This window comes from Mustela nivalis (genome assembly GCF_964662115.1).
Source record: "Mustela nivalis genome assembly, chromosome: 6".
NCBI classification, from domain to species: Eukaryota; Metazoa; Chordata; class Mammalia; order Carnivora; family Mustelidae; genus Mustela; species Mustela nivalis.
Genome location: NC_139025.1, coordinates 21,066,652 through 21,086,907, shown reverse-complemented (window position 1 = coordinate 21,086,907; position 20,256 = coordinate 21,066,652). Strand labels below are relative to the sequence as shown.

Genomic DNA, 20,256 nt, shown 5'->3' with positions numbered 1-20,256 from the left:
CTGCCTTTTGCAAGAACTTGTCAGTGGGCTGTAGATAGTAAGCAAATCTAAGTTTTTCTTTTGTGTTTGTTTCCCACATCATAAAGATTAAATGTATATGTTCAATGTATATGATGTATTTAATATATAAGTAGAAGAATGCTTGGACATAGTGAATACTGTAAGTGTTATAATATTATTACTATACTCAAACCAAAATTATTTTTCATTTTGATGATGCCTCTCTGATTTTTTTACTCAATTCCTTTTTATTAGAGTTGGAGCCATGGGAGGGGGAGCTGTAATTTCCTGACAGGAGGCCATGGTTATTTCATATGCATGTATATTAGTAGCTTCAGCATTGTGCCTGACATATAGTAAATGCATTTAGGTGTTATTTGTTGAATATGTAAGATAAGGAAGTTGAATATGACTGATTATATTTACATCAAAAAAAGTTTTTTAAAAGATTTATTTATTCAATAGAGCACACATGAGGGTGGGAGGCAGGCAGAGAAAGAGGGGGAGAGAGAATTTCTAGCAGACTCCCTGCTGAGCACAGAGATCCAACGCAGAGCTGGATCTCACCACCCTGAGGTCATGACTTGAGCAAAAATCAAGATTCAGATGCTTAACTGACTAAGCCACCTAGTTGCCTCTGCATCAAAATGGTTTTTAACACATTTGCTGTTTGTCTAAAAATCGTTTTCCTGTTGGGCACCATAGATCTTGTTGGGAGACCTCTGGCATTTGGCTTTTCTCAATTTGGGTGTCCTCTGAACATACACCTTGCTAAGTCTAAATGTTAGAATTATCAAAATTTTTTCTTAAACAAAGAGAATGTCTTTTAAATGTCATGAAGTTTTGCTGCAAGTACATATATATTTTTCCTCAAGTTTAATTTTGTTTTAATGTATAGGAAACCCAAACACCCATTTTTCTGGTTACCCTTTGAAATTAGAATTTTCTTGAAGTTCCTTTTTCCATTTTATTAAAGAGAGACAAATGTAGAAAAAGAATGCTCTGTTTTCTCTTTGTGAGGAATGGTTTGAAGAGCCAGTTCTTTGTAGCAATAAAATATCATATATGTAATACATGTGCAACAAGCATGTTTCTAAAGATTTTTTTTCAGAATTTGAAAAACTAGTGAGCTAATTTTTATTATGTCTAAATAGTTGAACAGATAATATGATGTTTATACATTATCTCACCTGGAAGTTAGCTTTGTTTCCAAGAGAATTGTTAGCTGTCTCTACTCCCTAAATGTGTAACAAAATACCCAAAGATGGGACAAAGTGAAACTAAGTGGAAATTGATTAGAAAGATCAAGAAGTAGTTTATATTTGATATATAAAAAATAAATATCACTGCTGAAGTGTTCTTATGACTTCAGTGTATGAGAGAGTTGTAATTCCTTTGAATATGTTGTACAACTCATAATCATGTTCTTCCCCCCTTTTCTTAATAAATCCTAATAGTGTCTTTCAGTTTTATGTGTATTTTGGAATAATACATATTTTTTCATATCTTTCCTTCTAGGCATTGAAGAAACAAGAAGCTAAAGCAGATGAAAATGAGGGAGTCATGAAAAACAAGATAAAACAGACTGAAACTGAGAAGAGTCAAGTAAGATTTTGAAAGTTATCTTTCAAAAAGTAATGCTCTTTGAAATGGGGCCAGTGATACTTGTTGAGTGTCTTGAAAATTGTCCCTGAGAACATTTGTTAGAACAGTGAAGGCTTTATGTTTTGATATGAAGTTGCTTGGTTTGATGGCTCGCTGTCCTCTGCTGTTGCTTTGGGAAACATGTATAGGTCATTTGCTACCTTTTCAGTTGGCCACTCCCTTTCTAAGAGGGCAACTTAACTTTATCACTCCTTACCAGGAAACATTTAGGGAGCTTGACTTTGTTGCAGGGTTATTTAGGAAAGATCTGTTGTTTAAAGGGTGGGTATTTTGAATATATTCATTTTCATCATAGAAAATAGGTGCATTAAATATTAAGAACTTTTGACATATATAATCATGTCTGTGAATCTATAGAGCCTACTAAGTTAGAGTTAAGCATTTAGAGGACAGCCAACTCTTCTCAGTTTGCAAATGAATAGATTTAAGAATGAGCCCAAGGTAACGTATGATAAAATAAAAATTGCCCCTGATGTAATGTTCTTTGCTTTGTATCACTCTATAAATCGACCTTACCTCCTCGATTTTTATTTCACCAACCTATGTCTAGTTAAATGATGCTTCCATGCTCCCATTATGGTTAGATAGTCATGTCAGGCCATCATGCTTGCCCTTAAGGAGTTGAGGCTGCTGATACTATCCAGGGAGCATGACCAGTGTGGGCTTTGGCAGATTTTGAAAATATTTTAACTGAAGTCTGATTCCTTCCCTCTTTATTTCTCCAGGGAAACTAGAAGACAAGTGAGATAGTATTTTGTGTGGTTTCTGTGATTCTATATATACATTACTTTTTTTAGATTATGATATTTTATTGGCCACATGTATAATTTTTTTTAAAAACCTATATAACCAAATTTTGAAGTAATTATATAGATTCATAAGGTGTTGCAAGACAAAATGTAGAGAGAGGGCACATGTGCCCTTCAACCACTTTCCCTCAGTGATAACATTTTGCATAACTGTCCTTCCATATCCAAACTGAGAAATTGATTTTGGTATAATCCACAGAATTTATGCAGATTGCACCAACTTTTTGTGCACTCGTTCATGTTTCTATGAAGTTGTATCGTGCATAGATTCATATTACCGTCTGTACAGTGAAGATCCAGAACTACAGTGCCCCTCTGTGCTACTCTTCAATTGCTGTACCTACCCCATGGACAATATTTAAAGGACTAATACATGGGTAGTAGTTTGGTCAAATGAAATGATAACTTAGGATGATTATCACAAATCTAAGCGCTTAATAACATCTTAATATAAATTTGTGGCTTCACAAAAGAGCTTACTGTTAAAAGATGCAAGCATGTCTAGCATATGTAATCTCAGGAATTTTAACAAATGTATGTCCAGTCTATAGGGGTGAAAAGTAATTAATTTCCCTTTACTCTTCCAGGTTCTTTGGCTGGTCTCATAATTAAGTTGATATAAAATAGATTAACAAGAGAAAAAAATCTGATTTTGTATTTATAGGAGCTGCATAAAAATATGAGCTCAAAGGCAGACAGGCAGTTGAGGCTTATATACCATTTTGAGTTGAGGAAATGGGACAGAGGGTCTTGGGCTTCAAAGGGGAGAAGGACAAAAATCACAGGAAGGGGAGAAGAGCAAATGTTTGGTCAACAAATGTTTGCCTTGTTTCACAGATAAGTCTTTCATATATAAAAACTTATCTTTGGTAATAGCACTCTTTCTAGTACAGACTCTCTCTCTAAATTCTTTAATGCAATTAAGGGATAAGTAAAAAGCTTTTCCTGAGTCTTTTGGGTCTTGATTCTCTTCAGCTCAAAAAAATCCTTACACCAAAGAGGCATGTTTGGGGCAGGACAGAGAGGTGGTGGCATATTCCTCTCCCCTTCACATCATTATATTTTCAACTTGTAGTAAGCTAGGCACATTCACACTTTTCAGGTGTTTGGTCATCGAACTAGCACATTTTCTGTGAATATTTATCTTATGATTATATTATTAAGGAAATCTTAAATGTGTTTACTTTTAGGAATGTCGTGAATAATGGGAAATATTAGGAATGTTGGAATATTAAGAATATACAAAATCCCCAGTTGGATGAAATATACTTTAGTCATATGGGGTCCTTCAAGTTGTATTCTAATTCAGTTCATATGACATTACGTATACCGAAGGACAAAATTGCTTTGGAATTTAGATTACAATGATTTAGAACTGGAAAGAATCTCAGAGACTGTCTAATATAAAGCCCTTATCATAGAGATGATAGAAAGGAGACCTAAGGAAGAGAGTGTCATAGTTGAGATGAAACTGACCCCCTGAGGTCTCGTCTGGTTCACTTTTTGTTATGCAAATAACATTTTCATGGAGACATTGATGTTTTGATAGCAAGTTATTTTTTCATATTAGCTGTAAATATCTTCTGAAAAATTCTCCAGTTTTCTCCTCTTAAACTATGCCCATAATAATTTAGTTATTTTCTGCTCCACTGGATATTTTTCTTTATCCTTTGTTGAAACTTTAGCTTGAACAGGAATTAGAGGTATCCCGAAGGTTATTGAATCAGTCAGAAGGCAGCAGAGAAACACTTCTGCATCAGGTAAGTCTATGCAAGCTATGATAATCTGCTTTTAAATTAAATCAAGGTTGAGTCTCCTTTTCTGTTAAATGTCTTTGTGAAAGGTAGAAAAAACCCACGAAGGTCTAGAATTTTTTTTCTCCTAAGGAATGTATATTAAAACACATAAGCAGAGGATGAAATCCTTTCAGGATGAGTCAGAACAAGCTGGTACAAAACACGGACCAAGTTCCCACTGTGCTAGTGTGTCTTGCTGATTGCTGCTCCAATTTAGGATTTATCTCTCTTGGCCTAACCAGTGTAAAAATGAGAGTGGATGTGTAAGATAAAATTTTCCCAGAGGCTTAATTTTATTCAAGGAGGCATTGGAGAGTGAAGGAAGAAATAAAATGCATGAAACAGACCTTTACATATTCAAGTTACTTTGCACTATCTTATATTTATGTTTTCAAGATGCTACCTGTCCCTTTTAACCAAAGATAAAGCTTAATTTTAAAACATAACATTTTTGTAACCCATTAGCCTATAATGAGAGTTTGGTGCTTCTGCTATTTAAACCTCAGTAACTTACATACATACATTGGATAAGGGCATATAGGTTTCTAACTGCCTCTCTGCCTGTGTTTAATATAAACCGCACTCATACCTTTCTCTGTTCTGAGGTGTGGCTTACGTAACTCGCTATGTAGTCTGCTAGGTATGCAAAGATGTCAGGCATCATAGATGCTTAAACATTTTGACAATTAGTGCTGAAAATACACCATAATACCTTTTTTGCAAAACCTTTAAAAATGTTCACTGGCTTTGTTCTGCAGCCATTCAAAGTCTGAACTTTCATTTTTGAAAGTTTATATTTGTAGTCCCTTCTACTCTAATTTTTTTTCCCCGAGCTTTGACTTGTGGTGATTTCTGATCTCATCTTTTGAAATAAAAGTTTACTCTGTACAGGTTGTCATTGTGACTTTAACTGAGTCTTTTTGAGACTCCTAATTTGTTTAATGGTTCCTGGGGACATATCTGAAGTGTGCTAGGCAATTTGCTAGTTTTTAGAAACAGAGATGAATAACATAGTCACTGACCTCAAGGAGTTTATAGTTTATTCAGCAGCATTTATTTCTTATTTTGAACAGTACTTTGATAGTAAAATATGCTAAATTGTGATCTTTTCACTTGAGTTTATCAATAGATAGACCATATTCATAGAAAAGGAGTGAAAAGTAGAAAAAGAGTTATGGGGGTGCTTGGGTTAATAGTAGTAGAGTGGACTAAGTTCACAATAAAGGATTTTTTTTCCCCTTTGGTGTCAAATTCTTTGTCTCAGTAGACACAGAGAAGGGGAAAAGACATTCATTCTTTGTGGAAGGAATGGGAGGAATAAAGAAATAGAGCAAGAGACTATTCCAGTGTGCTTGGCATAACAAGGAGATTAACTTGGCTTCAACTTGTGCTGACAATAGCCCGTTAGAAGTAATATTTTTCCCTAGAAGAATAATTTGAAATAATTTGTAAGTTCAGTTATTCTTTTCCTGCATTTAAAACTGATAGAAATGTCATTTTTGACTGTATGTATTTAGGTGGAAGAGCTCCGTACACAACTTATGAAAGCAGAAGGTGATCGAAAAGGTTTACAACATCAAGTATCTCAGATGTCCAAGCAGCAGTTGAACCTTCAGGATGAACAAGGAGATGACTGGAGGTTTAGGAGAGGTATAATTCTGATTTGTAAATGTGTGGTGTTTCTTTTTTTAATCTTTCTTTAATACTTCCCATTTTCAGTGTGCTCTCATCATTTTATTTCTTGATCTAAAACAAAGTTATTCAGTAAGCTAATCATAATTTAGCATTGATATTTTTTCAGACCTTATCTTTTAGATTTGTGTTTATAGCAGTATTGAGCAGAAGGTACTGAGATTATTCTCTTTGCCCCCTGTTCCCACACATGCATAGTCTTCCCTATGATCAAATTCCTCTCACTGGAAGTATGTTTGTTATAACTGATGTGTACGTACCCTTGATATATCATTGTCATTTGAAGTCCATTGTTTCCATTAGGATTCATTCTTGGTGTTGTGTATTCTGTAGGATTGGACTATGTATAAATGAAAGTTAGGCACCATTACAGTATCATAGAGTAATTTCCCTGTCTTAAAAATCCCTTGTGCTCCACCTTTTCATCCCTCTCTCCCCTCTAACCACTGGCAAGCAGATCTTTTTACCGTTACCATAGTTTTGTCTTTTCCAGAATCTAATATAGTTGAATCATACAGTGTTTCAGATTGGCTTCTTTCATTTATAATATACCTTTAAGTTTCCTCCATGTCTTTTCATGGCTTGGTAGTTCTGTATCTCCTACCCACCCCTTTTTTTTTTAATTCTTTTTGGCATTGTCTGAATGTACCACAGTTTATCTATCTATTCACTACTGAAGACCACTTGGTTGCTTCCAAATTTTGGCAATTATGAGTAAAGCTGCTATAAACCAAACATCTGTATATAGGTTTTTGTATGGACAGAAGTTCTCATTTACTTTGAGTAAATACCAAAGAAATAATTGCTGGATTGTATGGTCAGAGTATATTTAGTTTTGTAAGAATCCTTCAAACTGTCTTTCAAAGTGGCTGTATCATTTCTTCATTCTCACCAGCAATGAATGAGAGTTCCTGTTGTTCCACATTTTTGTAAGTATTTGCAGTTGTAATAGTATCTTTTTTCTTTTTTAATTTTATTTATTTGACAGAGACACAGTGAGGAGTGGGAGCAGTGGGAGTAGGAGAGGGAGAGGGAGTGGGAGAAGAAGAAGCAGGCTTCTCTCTGAGAAGGGAGCCCGATGTGGGGCTCGATCCCAGGACCCTGAGATCATGATCCGAGCTGAAGGCTGATGCTTAAGGACTAAGCCACCCAGGCGCCCCTGGTATCTTGTTTTAATTTACATTTCCCTGATAACATATGATGTGGAGCACATTTTATTATGCATATTTTCACCTGCATATCTTCTTTTTTTTTTTTTAAGCTTTTATTTATTTATTTGACAGAGATCACAAGTAGGCAGAGAGGCAGGCAGAGAGAGAGAGAGGAGGAAGCAGGCTCCCTGCTGAGCAGAGAGCCTGATGCGGGGCTTGATCCCAGGATCCTGGGATCATGACCCGAGCCAAAGGGAGAGGCTTAACCCACTTAGCCACCCAGGAGCCCCAGCTTGTATATCTTCTTTAATGAGATATTCATTAAGGTCTTTGGCTCATTTTTTAGGCAGGTTGGTTGACATCTTGTTGAATTTTAAGAGTCCTCTTGATATTTTAGATAACACCCTATGTCTTTGCAAATAATTTCTCAGTCTATAGCTTGTCTTTTCATTCTCTTGACCGTGTCTTTTGCAGAACTGAGAAGTTTTAATTTTAGTGAAGTTCAGGTTATCAGTTATTTCTTTCATAGGTGATAATTCTGCTCTTCTACCTGAAAAGTCATCATCAAACTCAAGGTCATCCACAACTTTGCCTGTCTTCTAAAAATTTTGTAATTTTGTGTTTTATATTTGGGTCAGTGATCCATTTTGAATTAATTGCTGTAAAAGGAATTCTTATTTCCATACCTAGAAGTCTGTATCTAGATTTTTTTTTTTTTTTTGCATGTGGATGTCCAGTTGTTCCGCCCTACAGTATTTGTTGAAAACAACATTTTCTCTACTGTATTGTCTTTGCTACTTTGTCAGAGATCAATTGACTGCTTTGATGTTGGTTTATTTCTGGGCCTCTGTTCTGTTTCATTGATGTATTTGTCTATTTTTTGTTGTTGTTGTTCTTACCACACTCTTGATTATTGTAGCGTTATGGTATGTCTTGAAGTTGGATAGTGTTAGTCTTCCAGCTTTGTCCTTCTCCTTCATATTGCATTGGCTGTTCTGGATCCTTCACCTCTCCATATATTTTTAGGATTAGTTTGTTGATACTTACAAAATAACTTGCTGGGATTTTGATTGGGATTGCATTGAATATGTAGATCAGGTTGGGAAGAACTGACATTTGGCATCATTGTGTCTTCCTATACATGAACATAAACTGTCTCTCTACTTATTTCCTTCAACTATGATTTCTTTCTTCAGAGTTTTATAGTTTTTGTCATACAGATTTTGTTAGATTTACATTTAAGTATTTTCTTTGGATGCAAATGTAAATGGTTTTATGTTTTTAATTTCAGATTTAACTTGTTCATTGCTGATATTAACATCCAATTTTAATCTCTCTTCTGCTTTATTTTTAAACACATTTCAGACATATTTATCTCATGGGGGGCTTTCTCCTAGAAAGAGCCAGCAAAGCTAAGTAGTGGAATTTTTTTCTAGCTTCTTATTTCCATGCCTAAATGTGTGTGTGTACTTCTCCTTGTACTTAAATTGGAAGTACCCCTACCTATGTTTTCATTTTCTTTTATCCCAATTTGAAATATGTACAATTAAAATTGAGATCCTGTCTTTTTTGTGATCAAGATGCGTGACAGAAATGAATCATCTGGCAAAAGTGGTCATGAACTTTATGACCAGCTTTTTCTTATGTAGATTAAGAATATTTTATGTTTGAGAAATATTAGAATACCTTTTAAGTGGTGGTATTGATTTAGGTTGTGGAATTTAATGAGTCTAGATGTATTTCTTTTTGGAAGTTTACTTGTAACAGATATAGTAATATTGAAATTTTATAATGGTTCCTAATAGACTAGTCCAGATTGCTCAGCTTATAAATTATTTCCATAAGGAAGCTTCCTACTCAAATATCTGAATTATTGGAGAAACTCTTGTGAGCATTTGGTGTACTATCAAAATTAGGAAAGATAAATATTTTCCCAGATTCCCCACACATAACTCAGTATGTTGCCTAAGTTAGAATTTCCACATTGCCAGAAAATATTCACTAGGCAAATTCTGGCATACCTATCCTAACATAATTGCATGCCATTAAGTTCACTTAAGTTTCATGTGTTATAACTGAAATATATTTTGACATCAAATATTTTAAAATTTATTTTTAAAAGTAAAATCCCAAGGTTTTTGATTATTCATCAGATTTTCATAAAGATGCACATAAGACTTATGTAACACTTAACACTTATTTTGTTTGGAAAAAGACTCTGGTACGTTTGTTACATGTTTTCTTTCCTTCTAAAAAATCTAGTTATTCTTGGTGTAAGTCTTTGAAGACTAGAAGAATGTCACTTTCCTTAACTACTTACAAGGTTTAAAAATATCTGGAAGGTCTCATATCAATATGATAATGAACTTCTTCACCTTCTCTTAATGTTCTAAAATTTTAATCTTTATGAATACTTGTATTTTTTTTTTTTTTTTTTGAATCTGCATAAGATACCACTCATAGTCACTCTGGTTGCTGTTTGTTTCTCCACTGGTTGCAAAGTAACTTCCACATCTGTTTTCATTTATTTATTATTATTATTATTATTTAAAGATTTTATTTCTTTATTTGACAGACAGAGATCACAAGTAGGCAGAGTGGTAGGCAGAGAGAGAGGGAGGAGGAAGCAGTGCAGGGCATGATCTCAGGACCCTGAGATCATGACCTGAGCTGAAGACAGAGGCTTTAACCCACTGAGCCACCCAGGCACCCCCCACATCTGTTTTCATTTATTTATTTATTTATTATTATTATTTTTTAAAGAATTTATTTATTTACTTGACAGACAGAGATCACAAGTAGGCAGCGAGGCAGGCAGAGATAGAGGAGGAGGCAGGCTCTCTGCAGAGCTTGATCCCAGGACCCTGATCCAAAGGCAGAGGTTCCAACCCATTGAGCCACCTAGGTGCCCCCCACATCTGTTTTTAAAATTGACTTTGCTGGGGCAGCTGGGTAACTCAGTCAGTTAAGTCTTCCTTTGGCTCAGTTCATGGTCCCAGGGTCCTAGGATCTAGCCCTGCATTGGGCTGCCTGCTCTATGGGGAGTTTGCTTCTCCCACTGCCACTCCCCCTGCTTGTTCTCTCTCTCTCCCTCTCTCTCTCTCAAATAAATAAGTCTTTGAAAAAACAAAAAATGAAATTGACCTTACTTCACTAGTAGTCTTCTGAGTCAAAGTCAAAGGAATCATGCTATTACTTTTCTTAACTTGATCCCAGTTTTTTCCTCTTGCTTCTGGGATCTCTTTAACTGACTTCCATGTTTCTACTCTTTCTTGGTTCTTCTGAGTTCCTTGTTTTCATTCTTTTTGTTTGAATCTTTTCTGTTTGTTTACAGCTTGTCTTTTAAATGCTGGGTGTTGCTTAGAATCATCCTTATGGGGTTTCTCACTTAATATTTCTCCCTAGAGGTTGTTCTTTAAATCTTATGCTTTCGCTGTCACCTGTAATGAAATCTTGAGTCCACTAATCTTTAGCCACCCAGTTGGAGTCTCTCATTGGACATCTCTATCTGCTATTCCACAGAATGCACCAGTCAACTATTTTTATTTCCTGTTTCAGTCTGTGCCACCATCCTTTATCCAAATAGCCGAGACTTGATTACAAAGAACATCAGAAATTATTCCTTCTCTCCTCCGTCTGCTTTGTCCTTGCCTATTTATAGATCTTGGTATTTCTTGAATTTGGCCCATCTTCTTTTTTATTCTCACTGTCCCAGTTTAGGCATGCTTTGTCTCATTTGTATTACCCTCTTAACTTATTCTAGTTCCTCTGTGATCTGTCTTCGATACTGCTGCTACTAAAGGGATGCTTTCTAAGCCACAAACCATTCATGTCACTCTTTTTATTAAAAATATTTTTTAAAAAAATATAATGTATTATTAGGCCCAGGGGTAGGTCTGTGAATCTCCAGGTTTACACATTTCATAGCACTCACCATAGCATATACCCTCCCCAACGTCCATGACCCCACCACCCTCTTCGTACCCCCCTCCCCCTGGCCCCCCTCAGTTTGTTTTGTGACGTTAAGAGTCTCTTATGGTTTGTCTCCCAACCAATCCCATCTTGTTTCATTTATTCTTTTCCTACCCCCTAGACCCCCCACGTTGCATCTCCACTTCCTCATATCAGGGATATCATATGATAGTTGTCTTTCTCTGATCCATTCATGTTACTCTTGCTTAAAACCTTTTGTTCTAGGTTATTGAGCTCTTACTATATATGCAGCATTTTGCTATTCATTAGTTCTTAGAACTTCAGTCTTAAGTTCTAAGAACTACACTATAAGAAGGGTACTAGTCTTATTCTCATTTGAATGAGTTAGGGAAAAAAAAAAAAAAAAACCACAACTGAAGAACAAAGAGGTTGCCCAAGGTCATAGTTTTGGGAAGTAACAGACCTGAATCTCTTTCTCCCCAAACTTGAATTCTGAACTGCTATGCTGTACTGACCCATCATGTTTTGTTTTGTTTTTTAAAGATTTTATTTATTTATTTGACAGAGAGAGAGATCACAAGTAGGTAGAGAAACAGGCAGAGAAAGGGGGGAGCAGGCTTCCTATCAAGTGGAGAGCCCGATGCGGGGCTTGATCCCAAGCCCCTGAGGTCATGACCTAAGCCGAAGGCAGAGGCGTAACCCACTGAGCCACCCAGGCACCCTCCGACCCATCATGTTTGTAGCAAGTGTTCTTCAAAGTGAAGTGTGTGAGACAATCTCCTGGGTGTGAGAGGAGAGTGTTTGTAACACAATTTTTATTTTATATCTTACATTTTGAGTATTTTAATTTTGCTAAATGTTTCATTATATATGTATGTATGTGTGCCTAAGTATATATTTATATATATCCATACTATTTTATGTGCATCTAGATTATGAAACTTAACAAATTACTATGTTTCCACATTAAATATATGTTTCACAAATTATGTATATGTATTTATACATGTATTCATATGTGTTAATATCTCCATATTTTTTATAATATATCTTCCTGTTACTTTGTATATATTCTAACATATATCTTGAAATATATGTCTATATATTAAGATAGACACTCTAAAGGTATATATTATATGCACATATATATGCCTATTTATACCTATCTAAATAAAAAATTTAAAGTATGTGTTTGTAAAATGAATAAATACTTTTACACATAAACAAATATGCCTGAGCAGGGCTTTGTAGAGTATGGCCCAAGGGGCAAATCCAGACTTTGTAAATAAGCTTTATTGGAATACAGCTGTTCCCATTCATTTATTCACTGTCCAGGCTGCTTGTGCAATGCAATGGCAGAGTTGAGCAGTTGTGACAGAGATCATAAGGCTAAAATATTTACCATCTGACCACTCACTGAAAATGTGTGCTAACTCCTGGTCTATAAGATAATTTCTAAGCTCCCTAGCAATGTGTAAACACCTTGCCCACTGTCCTTCTTCCTTCCCTCATATGTGGTAGCTATGTGGAAGTGCTGAGTGCATTTATCTGAAAATTAAATCCAGTACTGGACCTCTGTGCTTTATGCCACTTCCTTTCCCTGAATTATCACCCCAACTCCTCATCTCCTTTGCTTGGTGACATTCTTTATTTATTCTTTAAATCTAACTTACTTTCTATGTCTTTCTACCTGAGTTTTTCATCAAGATAGAGTTAATAACTCTATCCTTTGTAATATTTCTGTATGATAACTGTATCTGTAAAATATCTGTATAGTATCTGTCATTGCTTTTATCATGCTATTAAAATGCCTATGTATTTTCCACCCATGTATGTCCTTGATATACAATTTTGAACACTTTGGTATCTCTTAAGTTCACATGTGTCTTATGAATGATGTATAAATTCAATTTGCTAGTGTTTCCTTCTTTTCCTTTCCTGGAAAGGAAACTACTAGAAAAACAGTTAAATTGATAATACATGTTCCAATTTTTGTCATCTAAGACTTAAGGATGTGGTTTATATATCTTATTTCTATTCTTAGAATATAAGGTTATTAAGAAAAGGTTTTTGTGTAATTTATGTTTGAAGAAGATGGTAGTACAGTGTCCTTTGCATCACAGACCAAGTATGTTGAATTAAATACTAAGTCTGTCTGTATTGTTCAGTGATATAATTTCAGGTGGTAGTCTCCAGAATTAGTAAGTTAGTTAGTGATCATACACAGAGATTTAACAGTAACATTTGTTTCCTTTGCAAGAAAGAATTATTTTGTGTGTCAACTTCAGTAACTTTCAGCTAATGTATAACTTAAGTGAACATTCTTTTAGTATTTGTGTGTTAGAATTTGGAGGTAGAGATTTAATGAAAACCAAAGGAAAAATATGTAGGATTTTCCTGAGCTCAATTGTACTAGAAATCCTATATCATTTCAAGTTTTAGTATCAAAATAGAATAATATTGGATAACACATCAGTGTATATATTTTAGAATACTGAGTGAGACTTGAAACAATAGGCTGGCAAATTCTGAAAAGTCTGTTGAGTGACAGTGTTAATAAGTGGGTTATGTTAGCTGGAATATTAGAACATCAATGCTTTGTACCATTTGAAAGTACATTCTCCTGTGAATAAAGAACAACAATCAAGCTTTACATTTTTCTCTTTCAAGGGGTTGAGCAGGAAAAAGAGAATCTGGAGAAGCAGATGTCAGATTTGAGAGTGCAGCTGAACTTCAGCGCAATGGCATCTGAGTTAGAGGAAGCGAAGCGGTGCGTGGAGCGAAGAGACAAGGAGAAAGCACAGTTTGCAGCACAAATTGAGGTGACTTTGCTATTTTTAAGTTGTAGTCAAAGGACTTTAGTTTTGTTTCATAGAATTGCTTAATGAAGTTTTAATAGAAAGTCTGTGGTATTTTATGAACTCTAGCATAATGTAAAGTTATGTAGATGACTACCTTAATTATACATAGATATGTCTATGGATTCATTTCTCTTTCATTTGGACCTTAATGCCCGGAACCTATCAAACATGAAAATATTTTTTGGTCGTGGCAATCGAGCCCTTCCTTCAGATAGAAGGGGTCTTTCTTGAAGGAATGGTGGATTATCATTTATTTTGGGGGGTGAAACTGGCATAGCAAAAAGGGTACCATAAAGGCTTTTAAATCTCCCACAGCTCTACATGAGGCAGAATTGGGATAATTATTCAAAACTATTAAAAATCAGAAGAAAGAACTTTATTAAAAGGAAATGTCTTAATTCTAATATAATTATGTATATTATATCAAACTTGGATGACACATTTGGAAATAGATATGTAGCAGTCCTCCTCTGTATCTGTTTTTATTAGTGGGGTTGCATACTAGTTGTAATAAGATACCACATTTGAAGAATTTTCTAAATTATAGTGAAAGGTAGAAAATTGGTGTTAAAGATACCTAACTTTATATAATCCAAAGGAAGTATTTAATGTTACTGCAGTTTGAGTTTCTCTTTCATCTTGTCAGTGCATCAGTGGAAAATGTATTTTAGATTTGGATCAAGATTCATATTATGAAGATAATGAAATATTGGCATACTTTTTACAAAGCCCTCTACATGCATAATAAATATTTATCAGAAATATTATCAGAACAACTGTAATTGTAGGACTTCTAAAGTTTGTTTCATGGGTATTAATTATTTTAGCTTTTGATCCTGATGACAAAAGTGCTAAAATCTTATTTTTCCAAAGTTAAATATTAAAAATTAAAAATATACTATGCTAGGGGCGCCTGGGTGGCTCAGTGAGTTAAGCCGCTGCCTTCGGCTTAGGTCATGATCCCAGGGTCCTGGGATCGAGCCCCGCATCGGGCTCTCTGCTCAGCAGGGAGCCTGCTTCCCTCTCTCTCTCTGCCTGCCTCTCTGCCTACTTGTCATCTCTGTCTGTCAAATAAATAAATACAAAATCTTAAAAAAAAATACTATGCTAGTAAGTATCAAAGGTAGAGAAATCACTTTGGTAAGCTGTTTATAACCACGTATTGTTCTGTCCCTCTTCCCTCCCTTCCTTTCCATTGTTTCATTTCATTTACCACTTGCAGAATCATATAAAAAAAATTTCACATTCATAGGCATTTAAAATATTATAATAATCTAATAATGCTCCTGTTCAAAGAGCCTGCTTTCCCCTTGTCCTAACAATGGCTCTTTTAACATTTTCACCTGGGTTAGGGAAAGAGTTGGCATTCTCTTGGGTTAGTTTGGATTGGTTTTACGGGTTTGGATGTGAAAGACAGTTGGGCAGAGAGATCGAAAATTGACTCACATACTACATACTTAATGACTGTTTATTACATGCCAGGCACTGTTCTAGTTGGTGGTGACATGGCAAGGAACAAAAGCTGGAAAATTTCCTTGTCTGTGTGTGTGACCTTCTAAATTGATGCATAAAGTTCTTTGAGTTTGTCTCAAATCTGATTCAAATTCCTTTTGGAGGATTAAATATTTTTTCTCCCAGTTGCCATCAAAAAGGAATTACAAAAAGACATTGTTTATTCTGGAAGAAATTCCCATTAACCAGTTTCATTTTCCCCCCTTTCTTTATTTTTAACAATAAAATAATTACCTAAATTTTATATCCATTCTTTCAGATTTTGTGATGCTTCTGATTATAGCTTTTCATACCTAGTGAAGGCCCTTTGAATATCTCCAAGCTGTTTTCAAAATGATGTCTTGAGTAGACTCTGTGAAGATAATAGTCATGGGTCACTCAAGGTGACTTCTGTTGGGTATTTGATTGAAATTTAATTGAAAAGCATTTGGTTTCTGCTTTATTTTTCAAAAATATTTGTTGTTGGGGGCCTCTGGGTGGCTGTTGGTTAAGTGTTGACTCTTGGTTTTGGCTTGAGTCATGATCTCAGGGTCATTAGATCAAGCCCTACATTTGGTTGAGTGCTGGTCTTGGAGCCTCCTTAAGATTGTCTCCCTCTGTCCTACTTGTGCTCACTCTCTCTCTTTGGAAAAACAATTGGTGTTGCCTTATGCAGTCTATAATGAATATTAATCTTCTTTAGTTTCTTTTTAAAAACTGAATATAAATAAGAAAACATACATAAAATGTGACTATTGGTCAGACCTCAAAACATTTGCTGCAATCCTCTTCCCTGTGGTTTGTTCAATCACTAGTCTCTTTCTCTTTAATCTCAACTTCCTAAGACCTTTCCTCCAAAACCTTATACACAGTCTTTTTCTCTTAAACTTTACTACTCATTTCCATTTTCTTTTTTCTTTGTTCCCATAGTTCACTGTTTCTGTAATGTCCTCTTTTTGTGGAAATCCTAAGCCTTTTCCTTCCTGAAGCCGCCTTCTACTATAGCAGCTATAAGTGAAAGTCCTTCCTTCTGTACCCGTCCTCTTACTCACATCACTAATATTCTTACTGCACATTTTTCACACTGCCTTAAAGTATCTAGGTATATGTCTTTAAAATTTCAAAATGAGTTGAAATGAAGGAGATAGGGGACTGCAGAAGAGGCTACCCTGTCACTAAGACAAATATGACCTCAATATCCTTACCTTGGCGAAGACCTCATGTTTCAAGGTCTTGTTCTTACATCTGGGCACTTGAATTTTCTGTGTCCTAGAAATAATGTGGCCCAGGAGACTGGTTCATACTAACAAACCCATTAGAAGACAGTGTATAAAAGAGTGCCAGCTCATTGATATACCCTGTGGGGGCTCAATATGGATATTTGAACACTTCTATACAGGGCACCAGTCTCCCAATTTTCTATTCCTGGGTTTTATAAATTAGTAATCAAAAGTTGCTTGGTAGACACAATCAGAGCATAATGATGTATAAGGGACTGTTTGTTCCTGGCTACGGTAAGGCTCTCCCACCCTCTATCTCTCTTTAACAGGGTTCTTGTAACCAGGGATCTGTTTATTTCACCAGATCTTGTTTTTATTTCTGGAGCATGTTGAACTGATTTCTTTTGTCTTTCTAACATTCTCCTCTGCCTTCACTCTGATGCTCATCCTTCTGTTTGCATTTTCTTTTGATACGTTGCTGTGCACAGATTTTGCTCTGGGCCCTTTACCAGTATGCACTGATGTTGTAATTCAGACTTGTGGCATTCTGGAAGCCACTTATGAATTAAATACATATATCCTTTTTCAGGTCATAAATGAGTATGTGTTAAGAACCAGGTCTTATCTCTGTATTTCTTTGTGTCCATTGACAGTGTCTTACCCATATTAGGACTCAATTAGTATTTGTTGACTGAAGTAGTAGATTGTAGAACACTTTTTATGGTTATTTTTCAAAGCTAACTTTTGTTGTCTGGCCATTCTTTAAAGCACATTAATTTCTGGAAGACTTGTCTGTCAGCATTCAAGGGGACCTTTGCTCTTTCTCACTAATTGCCTTAGTTTTTGTTGATCCAGACTATATATTTTAAGCAGTTGTTTTACACTGGAGAAAAACAGTGAAAAGAGCTTGTAAAAAAGCAGAATGAAAGCTGAGTTTGGGTTTGCATAATTTACCTTTCAAATTGTACCTAAAACCCTAAATCTGTATATGCATAGGAAATACTAAGTACAGTTTTTTTCTTTTTCTAAACTTGAGTTGAACCTCATTAACCTTGATAGGCTATTTGTATTCATAAGAATTCCAAGTATCCTTGATCAATGATTCCCCCTGATTTAATCTCAGCCTCCATCTTCCATCAACTTACTTTTCTTGAAGAAAAAAATTTGACTTTTAAATTCAATGAGGAACTTCAAAGAAAGAAAAAAAAACAAGGTGCTGTACATAATTTAGATTAAATGTTGAAAGTGATAATTGAGTGACAACTGACATGATTATTCATTAGCAGAAACTTGGAACTGTAATGCCATAATTTACTTTCAAAAAGAGGGTAGTGGAAAACAGAAATGATAATCAATAATAACTTTTCTTCTTGATGATTAGTGCTTCAGGAACAGAAGGAAGGTTGTTCCTTTTAACATGCTTTTAAGATAAACTCTTGATTCTTGCATTTCTTATATAAAGCTGGATGCTTTGCTCTGTAATAATGCCCCCTTCAATACTATTTTAAAGTCCTTCTTAGAGACCTTAATTGCCCTGTTTGTAATTTTCTGTTGTTCTTTTTTATCTTGATAATTTATTTCTTATTCAAGTTCTTGTTGTAAAATAATGTACTGAGTACTAAGTAATTTTTAATACACAGATTATAAAGAAAAATAATATTGGCAGCAAAACCGTATAGGCAGGCTAAAACTGTTGAACCTAGGGAGATGAGGTCTGCCTCTGTTACCAATCAAATTAACAGACACACAGAGGCTCTATGCTCCAAGTTCTTCATGAAGATGACTACTGGCAGACATGCCTTACATGTAAAACGAGGTAAACTTTTACACTTTGAAGATGATTTAGTTCTCAAATCATTCATCTATATGGAAATATTGGAGTTGTGAAGAAAGGCAGCTCTTCTATTTTTTGTAACTGAGAGTTGCATGAGTATTTTCATCAAACCAGAAAGTAGAAGTGGACCAAATATTTTAAATTTTCCTTTAAGACATCACCAAGATTTACTATTTAGTAGGGTCATTAAGGAAATAATTCAGGAATAAAAGTGTAAATTTTCAAATTCTTTATTTTCTGAAGTCATGATAATTTTTGCCTCGTGTTTTATGTGTAAATTGAGCATGTAGGCGTTTGTGTATCTCTGTGGTATGTGTGTGCACGTGTCCATTTTCACGTGCATGAAGTTGGGGTGGGGAAGAGGGAGAAACTACCTTCTTCACAGAACAATGAAGTGCTGATAACTTATGTTAATTATAGATAGATTTGATGTTAAAAGCAATAATAAAGATAACATGCCTTTGGGAATAACTATTCAAGGACTTGCTATGGAAAAATAGGTGATATGTAACAAATGAGGTAATATTTTTTGTAGAATCTTAATAATTCATAGTTGTTCATTTCTTGACCACTACAAATGCTGTTAAATGGATATAAAGTAGACTTTGTAATACACATTTTAATTGTTCATGCATTATTTCTATAGCCTTTATAGTTACTTTTACAGTGATTTTAATTTGATAGCCTTATCATTTTAAGTGAAGTTTTAAATTGTGTTTTAGATTTTTGTTTTCAGGCAGCTTTCTATAAGATTATATTCAGCATTAATGAAAACAGTGCGCCTGTTATACTCTTAAATGTTCAAATGGTATAAATTATCTTTGCAAAAAAAAGGTTTTAGTAAGTAACATATGGCTAACATAAGCAAAGGTCAGTGTTGGCAATTTTTTTCATATGTATTAAACACATTTAATTTCTATTACTTTCCTTGTGTGAAGTGTGAGTTTATGTGATACAGTACTTATTTGGGGGGAACCTATGATGTTGTTAGGCTATAGTTTGCTCTCCCTTAGTGAAGATTAACAAATTAGGTAAACTTTGGCAATTCTGATTAGTGAACAGTTTCTGTCTTTATTAATGGTGGATTAGCTTGTTGCAGAATAAACTTTCTACTGAGAAAAACTAGAAAAACCTGGGTAAGACATATATTTTTAAAAATATGTTTGGCGTTACCAGAGAGTTACCAGGGTATAAGGACAGGAGGAGTCATGTATTTAAGAAGAAGGGCCGTGCTAATCATCACATACTTCCAGTTGGGATACCCGAAGGGCTAATCCTTAGGAGTCTGGGTAAGCTAGAAATGTACCAACAGTCACAAAACCTGTAACATAGTTTGGAATCTGCTGTGACATTATTCGTCCCTACCCTAACTGCCCATCTGGAGGATGGCATTATCCTCCAGAGCCCTCATTATTTCTGTAATTTGTCATACAGTGTTTAGCATTTGATTAAAACTTAGCAGTCCTATCAAGAAAACCCATTACTAAAATACAAGATCCAAGCGAGAAATAGAAATAGGCATATAGACTCTTCAGATGTTGGCGTCAACAGAAATCACCTTTAAAACATGGATCATTACTTCCTTATATCAGGGAGATCATATGATAGTTGTCTTTCTCTGCTTGACTTATTTCACTAAGCATGATACTCTCTAGTTCCGTCCATGTTGTCGTAAATGGCAAGATTTCATTTCTTTTGATGGCTGCATAGTATTCCATTGTGTATATATACCACATATTCTTTATCCATTCATCTGTTGATGGACATCTAGGTTCTTTCCATAGTTTGGCTATTGTGGACATTG

The 20,256-nt window shown here is 35.0% G+C and overlaps 1 protein-coding gene across 41 annotated transcripts in view; it reads left to right on the top strand.

Annotated features, from left to right (window-relative positions):
- Window positions 1-20,256, top strand: part of CEP128 (centrosomal protein 128) — a 407,789-nt gene that overhangs the window by 85,274 nt on the left and 302,259 nt on the right. For all 41 annotated transcript variants that reach the window (XR_014313195.1, XM_082736376.1, XM_082736360.1 and 38 more), the window contains 4 exons: window positions 1,519-1,605; window positions 4,160-4,234; window positions 5,788-5,920; window positions 13,717-13,868. Coding sequence is in view for 40 of the 41 variants with exons in the window: in XM_082736376.1 (XP_082592502.1) it covers window positions 1,519-1,605; window positions 4,160-4,234; window positions 5,788-5,920; window positions 13,717-13,868 (447 nt within the window). In the remaining variant the exon portion in view is untranslated. The remainder of the gene's footprint in view (window positions 1-1,518; window positions 1,606-4,159; window positions 4,235-5,787; window positions 5,921-13,716; window positions 13,869-20,256) is intronic.